The sequence below is a fragment of the Hyla sarda genome, chromosome 4 (genome assembly GCF_029499605.1).
Source record: "Hyla sarda isolate aHylSar1 chromosome 4, aHylSar1.hap1, whole genome shotgun sequence".
In the NCBI taxonomy this organism is placed as follows: domain Eukaryota; kingdom Metazoa; phylum Chordata; class Amphibia; order Anura; family Hylidae; genus Hyla; species Hyla sarda.
The window spans coordinates 178,963,996-178,981,849 of NC_079192.1; the positions used below are offsets into that span (position 1 = coordinate 178,963,996).

Below are 17,854 nucleotides of genomic sequence, written 5' to 3' on the forward strand. Positions count from 1 at the left end.
GGAGTGGCTGATAGTTATAGCAGTTCTGATATAAACGCAAAAGAAAAAACACCCACATATGACCCCATTTTGGAATCTACACCCCTCACGGAACTTAACTAGGGGTAAAGTGATCCTTAACAACCCACAGGTGTTTGACAAATTTTCGGTAAAGTTGGACGTGAAAATGAAAAATTATATATTTTTTTTTTACAAAAATGCTGGTGTTACCCCAAATTTTTCATTTTCACAATGGGTAATAGGAAAAAAGCCTCCCAAAATTTGTAACACAATTTCTTCTGAGTAAGGGAATACCCCATATGTGGATGTAAAGTGCTCTGCAGGCGAACTACAATGCTCAGAAGAGAAGGAGCACCATTGGGCTTTTGGAGAGAGTATTTGGCTGGAATTGAAGGCCATGTGCGTTTACAAAGCTCCCCCGGTGCCCCCCACATGTGACCCCATTTTGGAAACTACTCCCCTCATGGAATTTAACAAGGGGTGCAGCGAGCATTTACACCCCACAGGTGTCTGACAGATTTTTTGAACAGTCGTCCGTGAAAATGAAAAATGTTATTTTTCATTTGCACAGCCCACTGTTCCAAAAATCTGTAAGACGTCAGTAGGGTGTAAATGCTCACTGCACCCCTTATTACATTTCGTAAGGGGTTTAGTTTCCAAAATGGGGTCCACTGTTCTGGCAGCACGGGGGCTTTGTAAATGCACATGACCCCCGACTTCCTTTCCAACCAAATTCTCTCTTCAAAAGCCCAATGGCGCTCCTTCTCTTCTGAGCCCTGTAGGGCACCTGCAGAGCACTGTACATCCACATATGAGGTATTTCCATACTTCGAAGAAATGGGGTTACATATCTTGGGGGGCTTTTTCTCCTTGTGAAAATGAAAAAAATCTAACTTTTCATTTTCACGTCTAATTCGTCAAACACCTGTGGGTTCACTGTACCCCTTGTACGTTCCTTGAGGGGTGTAGTTTCCCAAATAGTGTGCCATATGGGTTTTTTCTTTTACTGTTCTGGCACCATGGGGGCTTCCTAAATGCGACATGCCCCCCAAAAACCATTTTTGCAAAATTCACTCTCCAAAATCCCATTGTTGCTCTTTCCCTTCTGAGCCCTCTAGTGCACCCACAGAGCACTTTATATCCACATATGGGGTATTTCCTTACTCAAGTGAAATGGGGTTACACATTTTAGGGGACATTTTCTCCTATTGCCCCTTGTAAAAATGAAAAATTTGGGGTAACACCGGCATTTTAGTGAAAAAAAATCACATTTTTCATTGTCGCGTCCCAATTTAACGAAAGTTTGTGGGGTGTTGAAGCTCACTATACCCCTTGTTACGTTCCTTGAGGGGTGTAGTTTCCCAAACAGTGTGCCATGTGTTTTTTTTTTTTTACTGTTCTGGCCCCATGGGGGCTTCCAAAATACAATATGCCCTCTAAAATCCCATTGTCGCTCCTTTCCTTCTGAGCCCTGTAGTGCGCTCGCAGAGCACTTTACATCCACATATGAGGTATTTCCTTACTCGAGAGAAATGAGGTTACCAATTTTGGGAGGCTTTTTCTCCTTTTACCCGTTGTAAAAATGAAAAAAATGGGTCTACAAGAACATATTAGTTTAAAAAAATAAGATTTTGAATTTTCTCCTCCACTTTGCTGCTATTCCTGTGAAACACCTAAAGGGTTAACAAACTTTATGAATGTCGTTTTGAATACTTTGAGGGATGCAGTATTCATAATTGGGTCCATTATGGGGTGTTTCTAACATAAAGACCCTCAAATTCACTTCAAAACTGAACTTGTCCATGAAAAATTCAGATTTTTTAAATTTTCGTGAAAATTTTTTACATTTCTGCTAAACTTTGAAGCCCTCTGATGTCTTCAAAAAGTAAAAACTTGTCAGCTATATCATGCAAACATGAAGTAGACATATTGTATATGTGAATCAATATATAATTTATTTGGCATGTGTATTTTGCCGGAACTTTACCACTAACATAAAGTAGAATATGTCACGAAAAAAACTGTCTCTGAATCAAATTCATAAGTAAAAGCATCCCAGAGTTATCAATGCTTAAACTGACAGTGGTCAGATTTGCAAAAAATGCTCCCGTCCTTAAGATCAAAATGGGCTTGGTCCTTAAAGGGGTACTACGGCGGAAAACTTTTTTTTTTTTAAATCAGCTGGTGCCAGAAAGTTAAACAGATTTGTAAATTATTTGTATTAAAAAACCTTTACTTTTTAGCAGCTGTATGCTACAGAGGAAATTCTTTTCTTTTTGAATTTCATTTTTGTCTTGTCCACAGTGCTCTCTGATGACACCTAAAGCCCGTATCAGGAACTGTCCAGAGCAGGAGAATATCCCCATAGCAAACCTATGCTGCTCAGGACAGTTCCTGACACGGACAGAGGTGTCAGCAGAGAGCACTGTGGACAAGACAAAAAAGGAAAATAATTTCTTCTGTACCATACAGCTGCTAAAAAGTACTGGAAGGGTAAAGATTGTTTAATAGATGTAATTTACAAATCTGTTTAACTTTCTGGCATCAGTTCATTTAGAAAAAAAAAAGTTTTCCACTGGACTACCCCTTTAAGTTCTGTGTATGTCTTTCATATTGTCCGGAGTACCCATTTTAAGTGGTCAAACCTTTGGTTCACAATATAAATGAAGATTATCTACATGAAATAATTCTAGTACAATGACATACATTCACTTCAGTGATCACAGCTGTAGAAACAATGTGTTCATACAATCACCAGTTGGGATTCACAGTCGCACTAATGGATGTGACTGGAGAAAACTCTATTGTTCCAATCACAATGCTGACATTTTATGATATGCTTATCTGGGATAGGTGTGTTATATGGACCAGTGGCATTACTATTGGGATGTAAACCAGAGCAGGTGACACAACAACACAGAAAGCAGTACTGTATACGTTGTCTCGCTTCTTTTTTTATTATTTATTTTTCTGCCTATGTAGCTGTGATAGGGTTAATATTTTCTCTGTGATCTGTAGTTTTTATTTTTACCAATTTGGCATAGATCAGACTTTTTGATAGCATTTTATTCTATTTGTTTCAGTGATGTGATATGACTTTAATACTACAGTTATTGAATATGAAATTTATTTTCATTGTTCAGTGTTATTTAAAGTTTGTGTCACAAGATAAAAAAAATGCTCCAGGCTTACTTCTTTAACTGGTACTGATCCTGTCTGTGTGCTTAAATCCAGTTGTTTCCTTTGCTTCCCCTCAAATCTCCTATGGAAACTTTATACCTTACTCCTCTGAGCTGTCAACTAGCTGCTCTGTGCACTGAGGCTCTGTGGCACGCCTCCGGCTCACAGAGCAGGCTGATTGGCAAGCCAGGAGACTGCACAGAGCCCTGCTTATCCTGCTCTCACTTCCTGGATTTTGCCCCAGACTAGACAATAGCTGCATGGACAAGACAGTGTTCTGGACAGTGGAGGGACCCTACATAAATACATTTTATTTATTTTGCAGTGTTATTTTCTTTTCTTATTATGCATTTAAGTATATGTAATATCATATGCAGTGCATGTAAAAGTCTCCTGATCAGATTAAAGAATGTGAAAAAGTAACGTTTATTTTTTTTAATGTTCAGACTGTTAGAAGTGGTTTATTTATAATTTTTTTTTACATCATTAACAATTTTTATTGATCATACAAAAAGTGAGTTATATGACTTAAGTGATTTACATGTGTACATATACAAAACACTTATTTTCTTATTTACACCACTATTCCTCCCACACACCCCTGAGAAGAGGAAGGAAAAAAAATGGGAAAAGAAATTTAAAATCCTGTTCAACATTCGGAATTATGTGTACCGTATATATCTCTGTGTAAAATGAAATGTTTTGGTTATAGAAACGATGCAATTTGTCCTAGATATGGTATAGATGAAGCCGAATTTATCCATATGATTTGGTCTTGTACCAAGATTAATAAATTCTGGCAGGAATTAATTAAGAAATTTATTAAAGAGATTTGCTATGTGTAAGATGGATTGCTTAAAAAATGACAAACATACAATGGCTAAAAGGTGTGTTTTGTATACATATCAATACTGCAGAAATTTTAAGAAAGTTAAAACTCACCTTGCAAAAAAAAAACTCTCACCCTCGAGGAAAAAATTCCAAGAGCCCCATAAGAGTGTAATATGTGCTTATTATTGGAATTTCTCCTTGTACTATAAGGAGGTTTTAGAATCATAATATGCTACACAAAATAAGAAAATAGAATGGCATTGGTAACAAATTGGTCATTTTTTTATTTTTTTTAATAAAACCACAACCAATTCACACTGTAAACTTTCATTAGCCATAAGAAATAAGGCCATGTTTAGATGCCGCAAAAAATTCCATTCATGTGTAGCAGATAAAGTCTGCATGGCTATCAGAGCATAATGCCTCCCCAAGTTCCCGCATCATGGTCTGACAAGATGTAATGGCTTGCAGAAATGAATCCAGTTCCTTCTATGATGCATGTGAGGAGTATGAACCCAAGGCCGTCTGACATTGCAGTCAGCAGGTGAGTCTATCTGTGTCTTGTTGCTGGTGCCATCTTGGCTGTCTTCTCAGACTAAGTCACAGAGCCAGGCAAATCTTGCCTGGAGATCTGTCCAAGTAATTTCTGTCGAGAACCAGGTTGTCGAGAAATTGGATGTGTATCAGGAGGCTAGTAATCGCAGACCTGGGGTTTGAGCTACTCGAGCATATAACCATGGCCCATTCCCAAAAATAACTTTTATACATATGAATAAGACTCTGTCTCTGTACTCTGTCTGTTTTTGGCAGGCTACATACAACATTGCTGTTGGTCAAATACTTTATCCTTTGTTTCAATAGAAGCAGATCTGGAAATGATTTTGTTTTGGTTAAATAAGGATCCTATATGTTCAAATTAAGCATTCCTGTTCCTTCTGTCCCCATCTTGCAGCTGTAGGGCTTAAACCATAAGTTTTTCTTCCATTTGCTTATTGTGTACTCCTCCATGGCTTGTAATTCTGGTTTAACTCTTTTTTTTACGTTTACCTCATGCAGCCATACAGTAATGGAAAGCCATGCATTTCATGCAGGAACATGATGAATAAGAACATACATTCCTTACACTGGGAAGGAGGAAGGGGCTGCAGAAATAAAGCAAAGATGTCCAGGTATATCCCATTACCAAGATGCCATACAGGCAGACACCAACATATGTAGTGCATTAAGGCAAATATTGGCAACTAATGTATTTAAAGGAGCACTGTAGTGCAAATTTTTATTCTTCCCCTGTACCCAAGCTGCAAAAATAAAAAAAACTAACTTTGCTGACGTTCCCCTGTTACGCCGATATCTGTCTCCCAGTCTTCCGGTGCCTGTCGTCTTCCACTTCCTGGGGGACGGTGATTCAGACTACGCTAAGCTGATTGCCAGGCGCAGCGATGTCCCGCCTCGGCCGGTGATAGGCCAAGCACAGTGTCATGTAACGAGCCCGGGCAGCAGGGAGAAGGTGGGCCCTGGCTGCTTACATGACACTGACAGTGAAATGTAAGAACACATAAGGTCTACATATGTTCATAATGAAATGGTGGTCTTTCAGTCATGTAGTCTGACAAAAGTGAAAGCCAAGTACTACTTTTCCCTATCCTTTCTCAAATAGATTGTCTAGAGCAAGGATACTCAACTACTTTAAGTAAGGGTCCACTTATCCAGCTCTTCCATCAGGTGAAGGTCAGAGCTGAACGCTAAGGCCTGATTTACACAAAGTCACTATACTGCCATGCAAAAAAGGAGTGCACTCTCTTGTAGAAATTGATTATCCTAATAAGGCACGTGTAATAATAATGAGTGCTTTGGCCTTTTCTAGTCAGGTCTGGCCAATGCTAATTGAGCAGTCTGCATCCGTCTGCATCATAGGGGAAGTGCTGGGAGCAGAGTGTTCCCTCTTAATGCTCAGATATTTAGTTGTATTGATGTCTTTAAAGGGGTTATCCAGTTAACACTTTTTTCTAACCAATGTGCCCAGGCTGTAATTTAAAACTAAAACATCTCTGTTCCCCTCCCTTGTAACCTTTGGTATCAATGCCCAGTCTCCTCTGGTCTGTACTTTCCTGAGCTGAAGATGGCAATGAAGTGCAGCAAGGCAGAGTAGGCATCAATATGAGAGGCTATGAGTGAGCGAGGATAGTAAGAAGAAGCTTTTTTTTAAATTCAATTATAAAGCCTGGGCACATTCGTTAGAAAAATATTTTCACCACATAACCTCTTTAAAGGGAACCAATCAGCAGATTTTAGCATATATAACACATTGTCAAGCGTTATATATGCTAAAATCTGTTGATTGGTTCCCTTTAACCTCTTAAGGACTTAGCAAATTTTCACCTTAAGGACCAGGCCAATTTTCCTTTTTGTACTTTCCTTTTTTCCTCCACTCCTTTTAAAAATCAACGCCTTAAATTTTGCACCTACAGACCCATATAAGGGCTTGTTTTTTGCGCCACCAATTATACTTTGTAATGACATCAATCATTTAATAACAAAATGTACTGCAAAACCAAAAAATATATATTTGTGCAGTGAAATTGAAAAAAACTAACGCCATTTTGTAACTTTTGGGGGCTTCTGTTTCTACACAGAGCAATTTTCGGTAAAATTGACACCTTATCTTTATTCTGTAGGTCACACGGTTACAGGGCTACCCAATATATGTAGGTTTTTTGTTTTATTTTACTACTTAAAAAAATTAAAACTACATGCACAAAAATGTGTATGTTTAAAATTGTCATCTTCTGATGCCTATAACCTTTTTTATTTTTCTGCATACAGGGTTATATGAGGGCTCATTTTTTGCGCCATGGTCTGTAGTTTATCGGTACCATATTGTTTTGATGGGACTTTTTGATCACTTTTATTCGTTTTTTATGGTATATGAAGTGACCAAAAATGCACAATTTTAGACTTTGATAATTTTTTTATGTGTACGCCACTGACCGTGCAGTGTAGCTAACCTTATTTTATAATAGTTCAGACATTTACGCATGCGGCAGTACCACATATGAATATTTTTATTTTTTCATTACATTATTCTATTTAAAAAAAAAATGGGAGAAGGGGGTGCTTTAAACTGTTAATAGGGAAGGGGTTAATTCACTATTATTTTAAATTTTTTTAATTTATATTTTTAGCCCCCATAGGGAGCTATACCATGCAATCTTCTGCTTGCATATACTGATCAATGCTATGCCATAGCATAGCACTGATCAGTGTTCTCCGCACTCTGCTGCTCTAGCCTGCAACTGAGGCTTGGAGCAGCTGATCGCCGAACAGGCAGGTGAGGACCCTCCCGTCATCCAGTCAAGCTGATCGGGACCCACGATTTCACCGCAGATGTCCTTATCAGCTCCACTGGGCTAGCCGGCACCATTAAAGGAGTACTCCACCCCTAGACATCTTATCCCCTATCCAAAGGATAGGTGATAAGATGTCAGATCGCCGGGGTCCTGCTGCTGGGGACCCCCGGGATCTCCGCTGCGATTTCGCTCTGCGCGTAATGACGGGCAGTACAGGGGCCGGAGCATCGTGACCTCACGGCCCACCCCCTCAATATAAGTCTATGGGAGGGGGCGTGGCGGTCGTCACACACCCTGCCATAGACTTGCATTTAGGTGCGGACCGTGATGTCACAAGTGGTGGAGCCATGACGTCATGCTGTTCCGTCTCCTGTATCGCCTGTCGAACTCGCTCTGTGCAGTAATGATAGCAGGGTGCCGCAGCGGAGATGTCTAGGGGCGGAGTACCCCTTTAACCCTCACACTTTAGATGCCAACTTTGATCGCGGCGTCTATAGGGTTAATTCCGGGCATTGGCCCAATCGGCGGTGCCCGGCATTAGCTGTGGGTCCTGGCTGCCCGTAGCAACCATGACCAACCAGGTTTAACCTTGTTTAACCTCGGGAGAGCGGTTTAAACCCCGTAAACAGGACCAGGGCGTGCAGGTACGCCCTTGGTCCTTAAGTACCAGGGCTCGAGGGCTTACCTGTACGCTCTTAGTCTTGGACAGGTTAAACATAATAAAATGGAAGCCAGTCTAACATAAACCCAAAATGCTGTGGGAACCTAGCCTAAAGGGAAATAATTGACTTTATTTATTTTTATCTTTTTTGGGGGGTATTCATTCACTGCTTTATTTACCTTTTTTTATATAGATTTATTTTTAACTGATTTATTCACTCACTTTCACATTTATTAAACTGAGGCAGGAGTAATCTGGGATCTGCCCCATCTCAGCAAACCTCTGTATGCAGATTAGGGATCGACCGATTATCGGTATGGCCGATATTATCGGCCGATAATCACGATTTTGGGCATTATCGGTATCGGCAATTACCTTGCCGATAAGCCGATAATGCACCGCCCGCACCGCGACGGCCGCCGCCCCGCACCCCCGACCCACCGCCCCGCGTCGCACCCCCCACCGTGATGCTGGGCGGTATACCGGTATGGATTTTTGCCCATACCGCTATACCGGTCGGGCCCCTCCCCCACCCTCCGAGTCAATAAAAAAATTCAACTTACCCGTAATGGGGGTGGTCCGGGCCATCCATCCTTCCTGTAGTGTCCGGGGGCGTTCCGGGTGAAGAGTGAACCGGTCCGGGCTGTCCTTCTTCTCTGGAGGTCATCTTCTCCACTCCGGGCAGGCTCCGGCCTAGTACACTGCATAGACGCCGCTACGCCGTGACGTCAGGTGCGTCGCTGCGCACGGGCGTCACTGCGCAGCGGCGTCTATGCATTGTACTAGGCCGGAGCCTGCCCGGAGTGGAGAAGATGACCGCCGGAGAAGAAGGACAGCCCAGACCGGTTCACTCTTCACCCGGAACGCCCCCGGACACTACAGGAAGGAAGGATGGATGGCCCGGACCACCCTGACAGGTAGGGGAGAGAAGCGGGTGGTGGCGGCAGCGGCCTATGGCACCGCAAAAGCCACTGCAGATCATTGATTTAAAGCACCCGCTTTAAATCAATGATCTGCAGCGGTGTCGCAGGGGGTTAAATAGCCGATAACTTATACCGTAATATCGGTATAAGTTATCGGCTGTCGGCCCTAACCTGCACCGATTATCGGTATCGGCCCTAAAAAAACGATATCGGTCGATCCCTAATGCAGATGACAGATTATATATATGTAATGCACTATTAGCAGTGATCTCAGTACAGAGGATTGCTGGGGGAGACACATGTCATGTTCTCCCTCCTGCTCCTGTTCTGCAGGTCACTGCTCTCCTGAAATCTTACCGTGACTGCAGGAAGGAAGCTTCCTGTATATGGCTGCACAGGGCTCACATTGGGCTCTGTGTTTAGAGCGCAGACTTTATGTCGGCTCAGCATCAGTGAGCGGATTGACGCTGTCATGCAGCAAGGGGTCCGGACTACTCGCCTCTGCGGTCCGGATTTGGACCGTGGTACGCCAGTTAAGGACCCCTGGTCTAGAGAGTAGCAGTTGGGGTTGTCCAAGACACCCACGATCCCCCTGAAGGGATAGTAGTGAGGTGGCAGGGGTGCCACCCTTCCTATCCCTGCTATTGGTCGTCTAGAAGCAACGACCAATAGCAGATTGGGGGCGGGGGTTAACTTTTGGTTTCCCCGTTCTGCCCAAAAGGCGGGACAGAACGGGGAAACCGACGAGGACCGGCGCCAAAGGTCTACTTACACATCGGCGGTGGCAGCGGGCGGCGATCAGCGGCAGTGATCGGCAGCAGAAGAGGACAGCGATGCGGCTCCCTGGATCCTACGGAAGCCGGTGAGTTGCCTAGCAACATCTGGAGGGCTACAGTTTGAGACCACTATACAGTGGTCTCTAAACTGTAGCCCTCCAGATGTTGCAAAACTACAACTCCCAGCATGCCCGAACAGCAAATAACTGTCTTGGCATGCTTGGAGTTGTAGTTGCGTACCTCCAGCTGTTGCATAACTACATCTCCCAGCATGCCCTTCAGCAATCAGTACATGCTGGGAGTTGTAGTTTTACAATAGCTGGAGGCACACTGGTTGGAAAATACTGATTTAGGTAACAGAACCTAACTGAAGGTTTTCCAACCAGTGTGCCTCCAGCTGTTGCAAAAGTACAACTCCCAGCATGCACGGTCAGTCAGTACATGCTGGGAGTTGTAGTTTTGAAAGAGCTGGAGGTTTGCCCCCCCCCCCCCCTCCCATGTGAATGTACATGTAAATGTACAGCTGTTGCAAAAGAACAACTCCCAGCATGCACGGTCTGTAAGTACATGCTGGGAGTTGTAGTTTTGAAAGAGCTGGAGGTAAATGTACATTCACACGGGCGGGTTTACAGTGAGTTTCCTGCCTGAAGTTTTACCTGCGGCAAATTTTTCGCCGCAGCGCAAACTCCTAGCGGGAAACTCTCTGTAAACCTCCGCCTGTGTTAATGTACCCTAAAAACACTACACTACACTAACACATAATAAAGGGTAAAACACTACATATACACCCCCCTTACACTGTTCCCCCCCCTCAATAAAAATGAAAAACGCATTGTACGGCAGTGTTTCCAAAACGGAGCCTCCAGCTGTTGGGAAACAACAACTCCCAGCATTTCCGGACAGTCACTGACTGTCCAGGCATGCTGGGAGTTTAGCTGGAGGCACCCTGTTTGGGAATCACTGGCGTAGAATACCCCTATGTCCAGCCCTATGCAATCCCTAATTTAGTCCTCAAATGCGCATGGCGCTCTCTCACTTCAGAGCCCTGTCATTTTTCAAGGAAACAGTTTAGGGCCACATATGGGGTATCTCCGTACTCGGGAGCAATTGCACTACAAATTTTGGGGTCTTTTTCTCCTTTTACCCCTTATGAAAACGAAAAGTTGGGGGCTACACCAGTAGTGTTGCTCGCGAATATTCGCAATTCGAATATTATTCGCGAATATCGCATATTCGCGAATTCGCGAATTTCGCGAATATAGCGCTACATATTCGTAATTACGAATATTGTTTTTTTTTTTTATTTTTTTTTTTTTTTCTTCACAGTACACATCACAGTGATCATCCCTCTCTGCTTCCAGCTTGTGTGGTGTAAAGAAGGCTGTATTACTACTGTGTGAGACTGGCGTGCGAAAATTCGCATATACGAAAATTCGCATATGCTAATTTTCGCATATGCGAATTTACGCGTATGCTAATTTTGTATATGCTAATATTCACATATGTTAATTTTCGCATACGCGAATATTCGCATATGCGAAAATAAATCGAGAATATAACGAATATGCGAATATTCGCGAATATATGACGAATATTCGTCCATATATTCGCGAATATTCGCGAATTCGAATATGGCCTATGCCGCTCAACACTATACACCAGCCTGTTAGTGTAAAAAAATAAAAAATTTACACTAACATGCTGGTGTTACCCCATACTTTTTATTTTCACAAGTGGTAAAAAGTAAAAAAAAAAAGCCCCCAAAATTTTTAATGCAATTTCTCCTGAGTAAGAAAATACCCCATATGTGGGCGTATAATGCTCTACAGATGCACAAGGCTCAGGAGTGAGAGCGCACTATGTACATTTGAGGCCTAAATTGGTGATTTGCGCAGGGAACGTAACAAGGTGTATAGTGAGCCTTAACACACCACAGGTGTTTGACGAATTTTCATTAAAGTTGGGAAAATGAAGAAAAAAATTCATTTTGTCACTAAAATGCTGGTGTTACCCTACATTTTTCATTTTCACAAGGGAAAACAGAAAAAAAGCCCCCTAAAATTTGTAACCCCATTTCTTCTGAGTAAGATGTGGATGTAATGTGCTCTTCGGGCGAACTAAAATGCTCAGAAGAGAAGGAACGCCATTGGGCTTTTGGAGAGAAAATTTGTCAGGAATTGAAGGCCACGTGTGTTTACAAAGCCCCCATAGTGCCACAACAATGGACCCCCCCCCCCCAATGTGACCCCATTTTGGAAACTACACCCCTCATGTAATGAGGGGTGTAGTGAGCATTTATGCCTCACAGGTGTCTGACAGATTTTTGGAACAGTGGTCCGTGAAAATGAAAAATTTAATTTTTCATTTGCTCAGCCCACTGTTCAGAAGATCTGTCAAACGCCAGTGGGGTGTAAATACTCACTGCACCCCTTATTAAATTCTGTGAGGGGTGTAGTTTCCAAAATGGGGTCATATGTGGGGGTCCACTGTTCTTGCACCACGGGGGTTTGTAAATGCACATGGCCCCTGACTTCCATTCCAAACAAATTCTATTTCCAAAAGCTCAATGGTGCTCCTCCTCTTCTGAGCATTGTAGTGCACCCGCAGAGCACTTGACGTCCATACATGGGGTATTTTCATACTCAGAAGAAATGGGGTTACAAATTGTGGGGGTAATTTTCTCCTATTACCCCTTGTAAAAATTTTAAATTTGGGGAAAAAAATGCATTTTAGTGAGAACCCTGCCCCGCAATTTCTCCTGAGTATGAAAATACCCCATATGTGGGCGTATAATGTTTCCCGCTAAGAGTTTGCGCTGCGGCAAAAAATTTGCCGCAGATCAAACTTCAAGCAGGAAACTCACTGTAAACCCCCCCATGTGAATGTGGAGGGTGGGGGGGGACTGGAGCGGGTGTCGGTGGAAGGGTTTCCAAAATAGTATGCCATGTGGGGGGGGGGAGTTGCTGTTCTGGCACCATAGGGGCTTCCTAAATGTGACATGCCCCCCAAAAACCATTTCAGCAAAATTTGCTTTCCAAAAGCCAAATGTGACTCCTCTTCTGAGCATTGTATTGCGCCAGCAGAGCACTTGACTTTCACACATGGGGTATTTCCATACTCAGAAGAGATGGGGTTACAAATTTTGGGGGACATTTTTTCCTATTACCCCTTGTAAAAATTTTAAATTTGGGGAAAACTAGCATTTTAGTGAAAAAAAATAAAAATAAATAATTACACATCCTACTTTAACGAAAAGGCGTCAAAGACCTGTGGGGTGTTAAGGCTCACTGGACCCCTTGTTACGTTCCTTGAGGGTGTAGTTTCCAAAATAGTATGCCATGTGGAGTTTTTTTTTTTTTTATTTATTTTTTTTTTTTTTTGCTGTTCTGGCACCATAGGGGCTTCTTAAATGTGACATGCCCCCCAAAAACCATTTCAGAAAAACTCCAAAATCCCCTTGTCGCTCCTTCCCTTCTGAGCCCTCTAGTGCACCCACTGAGCACTTGACATACACATATGAGGTATTTCCTTACTCGAGAGAAATTGGGTTAAACATTTTAGGAAGATTTCTCTCCTTTTACCCCTTGTAAAAATTCAAAAACTGGGTCTACAAGAACATGCGAGTGTAAAAAAAGATTTTGAATTTTCTCCTTCAATTTGCTGCTATTCCTGTGAAACGCCTAAAGGGTTAACAAACCTTTTAAATGTAATTTTGAATACTTTGAAGGGTGCAGATTTTATAATTGGGTCATTTATGGGGTATTTCTAATATGAAAGCCCTTCAAATCCACTTCAAAATTGAACTGGTCCCTGAAAAATTTAGATTTAGAAAATTTTGTGAAAAATTGGAAAATTGCTGCTGTACTTTGAAGCCCTTTGATGTCTTCCAAAAGTAAAAATATGTCAACTTTATGATGCCAACATAAATTAGACATATTGTATATGTGAATCAATGTATAATTTATTTGGAATATCCATGTTCCTTATAAGCAGAGAGCTTCAAAGTTAAAAAAAAATAAAAAATAATTCTATTTTTTCATCAAATTTTTGAATTTTTCACCAAGAAATTATGCAAGTATCGACAAAATTGTACCACTAACATAAAGTAGAATATGTCACGAAAAATAATTCTCGGAATCAGAATGAAAAGTAAAAGCATCCCAGAGTTATTAATGCTTAAAGTGACAGTGGTCAGATGTGCAAAAAATGGCCGGACCCTTAAGGTGAAAATTGTCTGAATCCTTAAAGGGTTATCCAGGAAAGAACTTTTTTTTATATATCAACTGGCTCCAGAAAGTTAAACAGATTTGTAAATTACTTCTATTAAAAAATCTAAATCCTTTCAGTACTTAAGAGCCGCTGAAGTTGAGTTGTTCTTTTCTGTCTAAGTGCTCTCTGATGACACATGTCTCAGAAACCGCCCAGTTTAGAAGCAAATCCCCCTAGCAAACCTCTTCTACTCTGTGCAGTTCCCGAGACAGGCAGAGATGTCAGTAGAGAGACTGTTGCCAGACAGAAAACAACAACTCAACATCAGCAGCTGATAATTATTGAAAGGATTAAGACTTTTTAATAGAAGTAATTTAAAAATCTGTTTTTCTGGAGCCAGTTGATATAAAAAAAAAGTTTTTTCCTGGAATACCCCTTTAACCCCTTAACGACGCAGGACGTATATTTACGTCCTGCGCCGGCTCCCGCGATATGAAGCGGGATCGCGCCGCGATCCCGCATCATATCGCGTCGGTCCCGGCGCTAATCAACGGCCGGGACCCGCGGCTAATACCACACATCGCCGATCGCGGCAATGTGCGGTATTAACCCTTTAGAAGCGGCGGTCAAAGCTGACCGCCGCTTCTAAAGTGAAACTGAAAGTATCCCGGCTGCTCAGTCGGGCTGTTCGGGACCGCCGCGGTGAAATCGCGGCGTCCCGAACAGCTGATCGGACACCGGGAGGGCCCTTACCTGCCTCCTCGGTGTCCGATCGACGAATGACTGCTCCGTGCCTGAGATCCAGGCAGGAGCAGTCAAGCGCCGATAATGCTGATCACAGGCGTGTTAATACACGCCTGTGATCAGGATGAGAGATCAGTGTGTGCAGTGTTATAGGTTCCTATGGGACCTATAACACTGCAAAAAAAAAAGTAAAAAAAAGTGTTAATAAAGGTCATTTAACCCCTTCCCTAATAAAAGTTTGAATCACCCCCCTTTTCCCATAAAAAAAATAAAACAGTGTAAAAAAAAAATATAATAAACATATGTGGTATCGCCGCGTGCGTAAATGTCCGAACTATAAAAATATATCATTAATTAAACCGCACGGTCAATGACGTACGCGCAAAAAAATTCCAAAGTCCAAAAAAGCATATTTTGGTCACTTTTTATAACATTAAAAAATGAATAAAAAGTGATCAAAAAGTCCGATCAAAACAAAAATCATACCGATAAAAACTTCAGATTACGGCGCAAAAATATGAGCCCTCATACCACCCCGTACATGGAAAAAGAAAAAAGTTATAGGGGTCAGAAGATGACATTTTTAAACGTATAAATTTTCCTGCATGTAGTTATGATTTTTTCCAGAAGTGCGACAAAATCAAACCTATATAAGTAGGGTATCATTTTAACCGTATGGACCTACAGAATAATGATAAGGTGTCATTTTTACCGAAATATGCACTGCGTAGAAACGGAAGCCCCCAAAAGTTACAAAATGGCGGTTTTTTTTCGATTTTGTCGCACAATGATTTTTTTTTCCGTTTCGCCGTGCATTTTTGGGTAAAATGACTAATGCCACTGCAAAGTAGAATTGGCGACGCAAAAAATAAGCCATAATATGGATTTTTAGGTGGAAAATTGAAAGGGTTATGATTTTTAAAAGGTAAGGAGGAAAAAACGAAAGTGCAAAAACGATAAAACCCTGAGTCCTTAAGGGGTTAAGGGGTTAAAAAAAATAAAAAATAAAACTAAATTTAAAAACAGTCAACACCTTTAAATTCGAGCCCCTCCCCCTTATGTTTCATTTTATGACTTGTGTTTTTGTGTGGAGCATTGCTAAACCTTGAGTTTACTTTTTACAGAAAAGACAAACAGAAATATTCAAACACCTCAAAGACTATCTCAAGGAAGAGTGTAAGCAATAAGTAGCTTTCTTCTTATCCAGTGTACATATATGTAAGTATATTCAACTACCTGATTTCTTTAGTCATGTATTTACTTACATACTTGCCACTTGTTGAGAGAGGTGGTATATTAATGCAATAGTTTTTATGTTCCATCTTTTCATCTGATACTGAGAAAAAAAAGTGACATTTACTTGTTTACGCATTAATACTAAACTAGATGTACAAAAATATTTACAGACCTTCATACCCAAATAAATAAATATTAGTAGGCACGGCCTGCATGGCAATTAATTGTGTGCAGTTTTCCCCCTTTCTTGCAAAAGGTTCTCCTTCCTTTTCCCTAAATTGTACAAAAGCATAACTTTTTACCTGAATCAAAAAATCATTTTGTGGCCTGATGTCAATAAATATCACAGACAATAACTCTCCATACAGCATTACCTTAACATAAACCTTGACAAAACAGAAAGCTTAATATGTGATATCCTTTTTGCTTCTAGTCTGCCATCAAGTGTTAGTTTACACCTGTGTGTTTTTATCCCTTTTCCAGGCAGTTTTATTGCTAAATGGCCCCTAAATGGATTGGAGTACACCTGTCTCCTCCAGGTCCCAACGGATCCCATTGACTTAAATGGGGTCCGTCAGGGATCCGATAGTTTAACGGGGGAAAAAATTTGCCTGACAACAATTTGAACCTAGCCTAACACCTTTGCTGGTTCTTAGCTTCATTAGTTGTATGAGCATGGCTCAACAGAGGATCTTCCAGTGGGCCCAGGCTTGACAGAATAATGTGCTCCTTTATACAACAGGATTGCAGGCACCCATATTTGAAGATGCCTTTTGCTGCCAATCACTGATTTCTGTGGTCTGTTTTTTTGTGTTGTAATTACAAATAACTTACAATATAATTCCTATGTGTGTAATATATACAAGGTTTACCATGTAGTTAAAACTAGATATGCACATTTTCTGTGAAACTGTAGGGTGGACCCTCAAAATCAAGTCCCAGGGATACCCAGTTTGACACTTATCATTTGTATTAATTCTAGATTAACAGAAAAGGTATTCATATAATGGTCTACACTCTCATTGTGGCCAGTTCCATCTTTTTCCATTATGACTGCTGTTATTTAGAAGTTGTCTGATCTTTCTTACACATTTTATTGTGTCTATTAATTACATTTTTTTGTTTTATCCTCAGAGTCTTAAGAGGTTTCACATCCCATTCTGAGAAAAAGAAAGCTCATAATACAGAAATCAAGATGACAGAATGTAGAACAAAGAGCATATGGCCCCTTTTCATCAGTATGAACGTTATTCAATTCATTGCTTCTGTGTTGTTTCCTCATTAAAGGGGTTATAACAGCTTAGTTATTGATCCATGAAAATAAAAATCTCTTCCCTGCCCTCTGTAGTTAATCATGGTCTGGTATCACACCGCAGCTTTCTGGAAAATAGCTATTACAGTTATTGAGCCAGAGCCAGAAGTGGATCTGGCAGGAAACAGAAATAGAAATCCTGACTTTAGATTTCCCTTATTTTTTAATTCAATATTAGCTTCAGCTCAAAAACTGCAGTGGCAGTTTCCTCAGAAAACTTAAAGGGGTACTGCAGTATAAGGCAACTTATCCCCTATCCAAAGGATAGGGAATTAGTGTCAGATTGCGGGGGGCCTAAACGATGGGACCCCCCGAGATCTCCTGCACAGCACCCTGGTTCTTCCATGCACAGAGCGGTGTCGACCCCTGCACGAAGTGGAGGCCGTCACGCTCCCTCTATGCATCTGTGTGGAAGTGCCGGAGATACAGCGTTCATGCATCTCTGGCTCTCCCATAGAGATACATGGAGGGTGTGTGTTAACCACTGCTTCATGCGGGGTTGACAGTCTCCTTGCACGGAGTGGAGATTGCTACATGCAGCAAGAAAGCTGGGTGCCGTGTGGAAGTTCTTATGGGGTCCCAGCATTCAGACCCCCTGCGATCAGACACTTATCCCCCATCCTTTGGATAGGGGA

The 17,854-nt window shown here is 41.5% G+C and overlaps 1 protein-coding gene across 3 annotated transcripts in view; it reads left to right on the forward strand.

Moving 5' to 3' along the window:
- Positions 1-17,490, forward strand: part of LOC130368759 (uncharacterized) — a 97,840-nt gene extending 80,350 nt beyond the window's left edge. For 2 of the 3 annotated variants that reach the window (XM_056572936.1, XM_056572937.1), the window contains exons 12-14: positions 5,068-5,180; positions 15,796-15,889; positions 17,042-17,490. In XM_056572936.1, the coding sequence (XP_056428911.1) occupies positions 5,068-5,180; positions 15,796-15,862 (180 nt within the window). In that variant the 3' untranslated portion in view covers positions 15,863-15,889; positions 17,042-17,490. The remainder of the gene's footprint in view (positions 1-5,067; positions 5,181-15,795; positions 15,890-17,041) is intronic. The other variant, XM_056572938.1, reaches the window with a different exon arrangement.
- Positions 17,491-17,854: the final 364 nt, after the last annotated feature.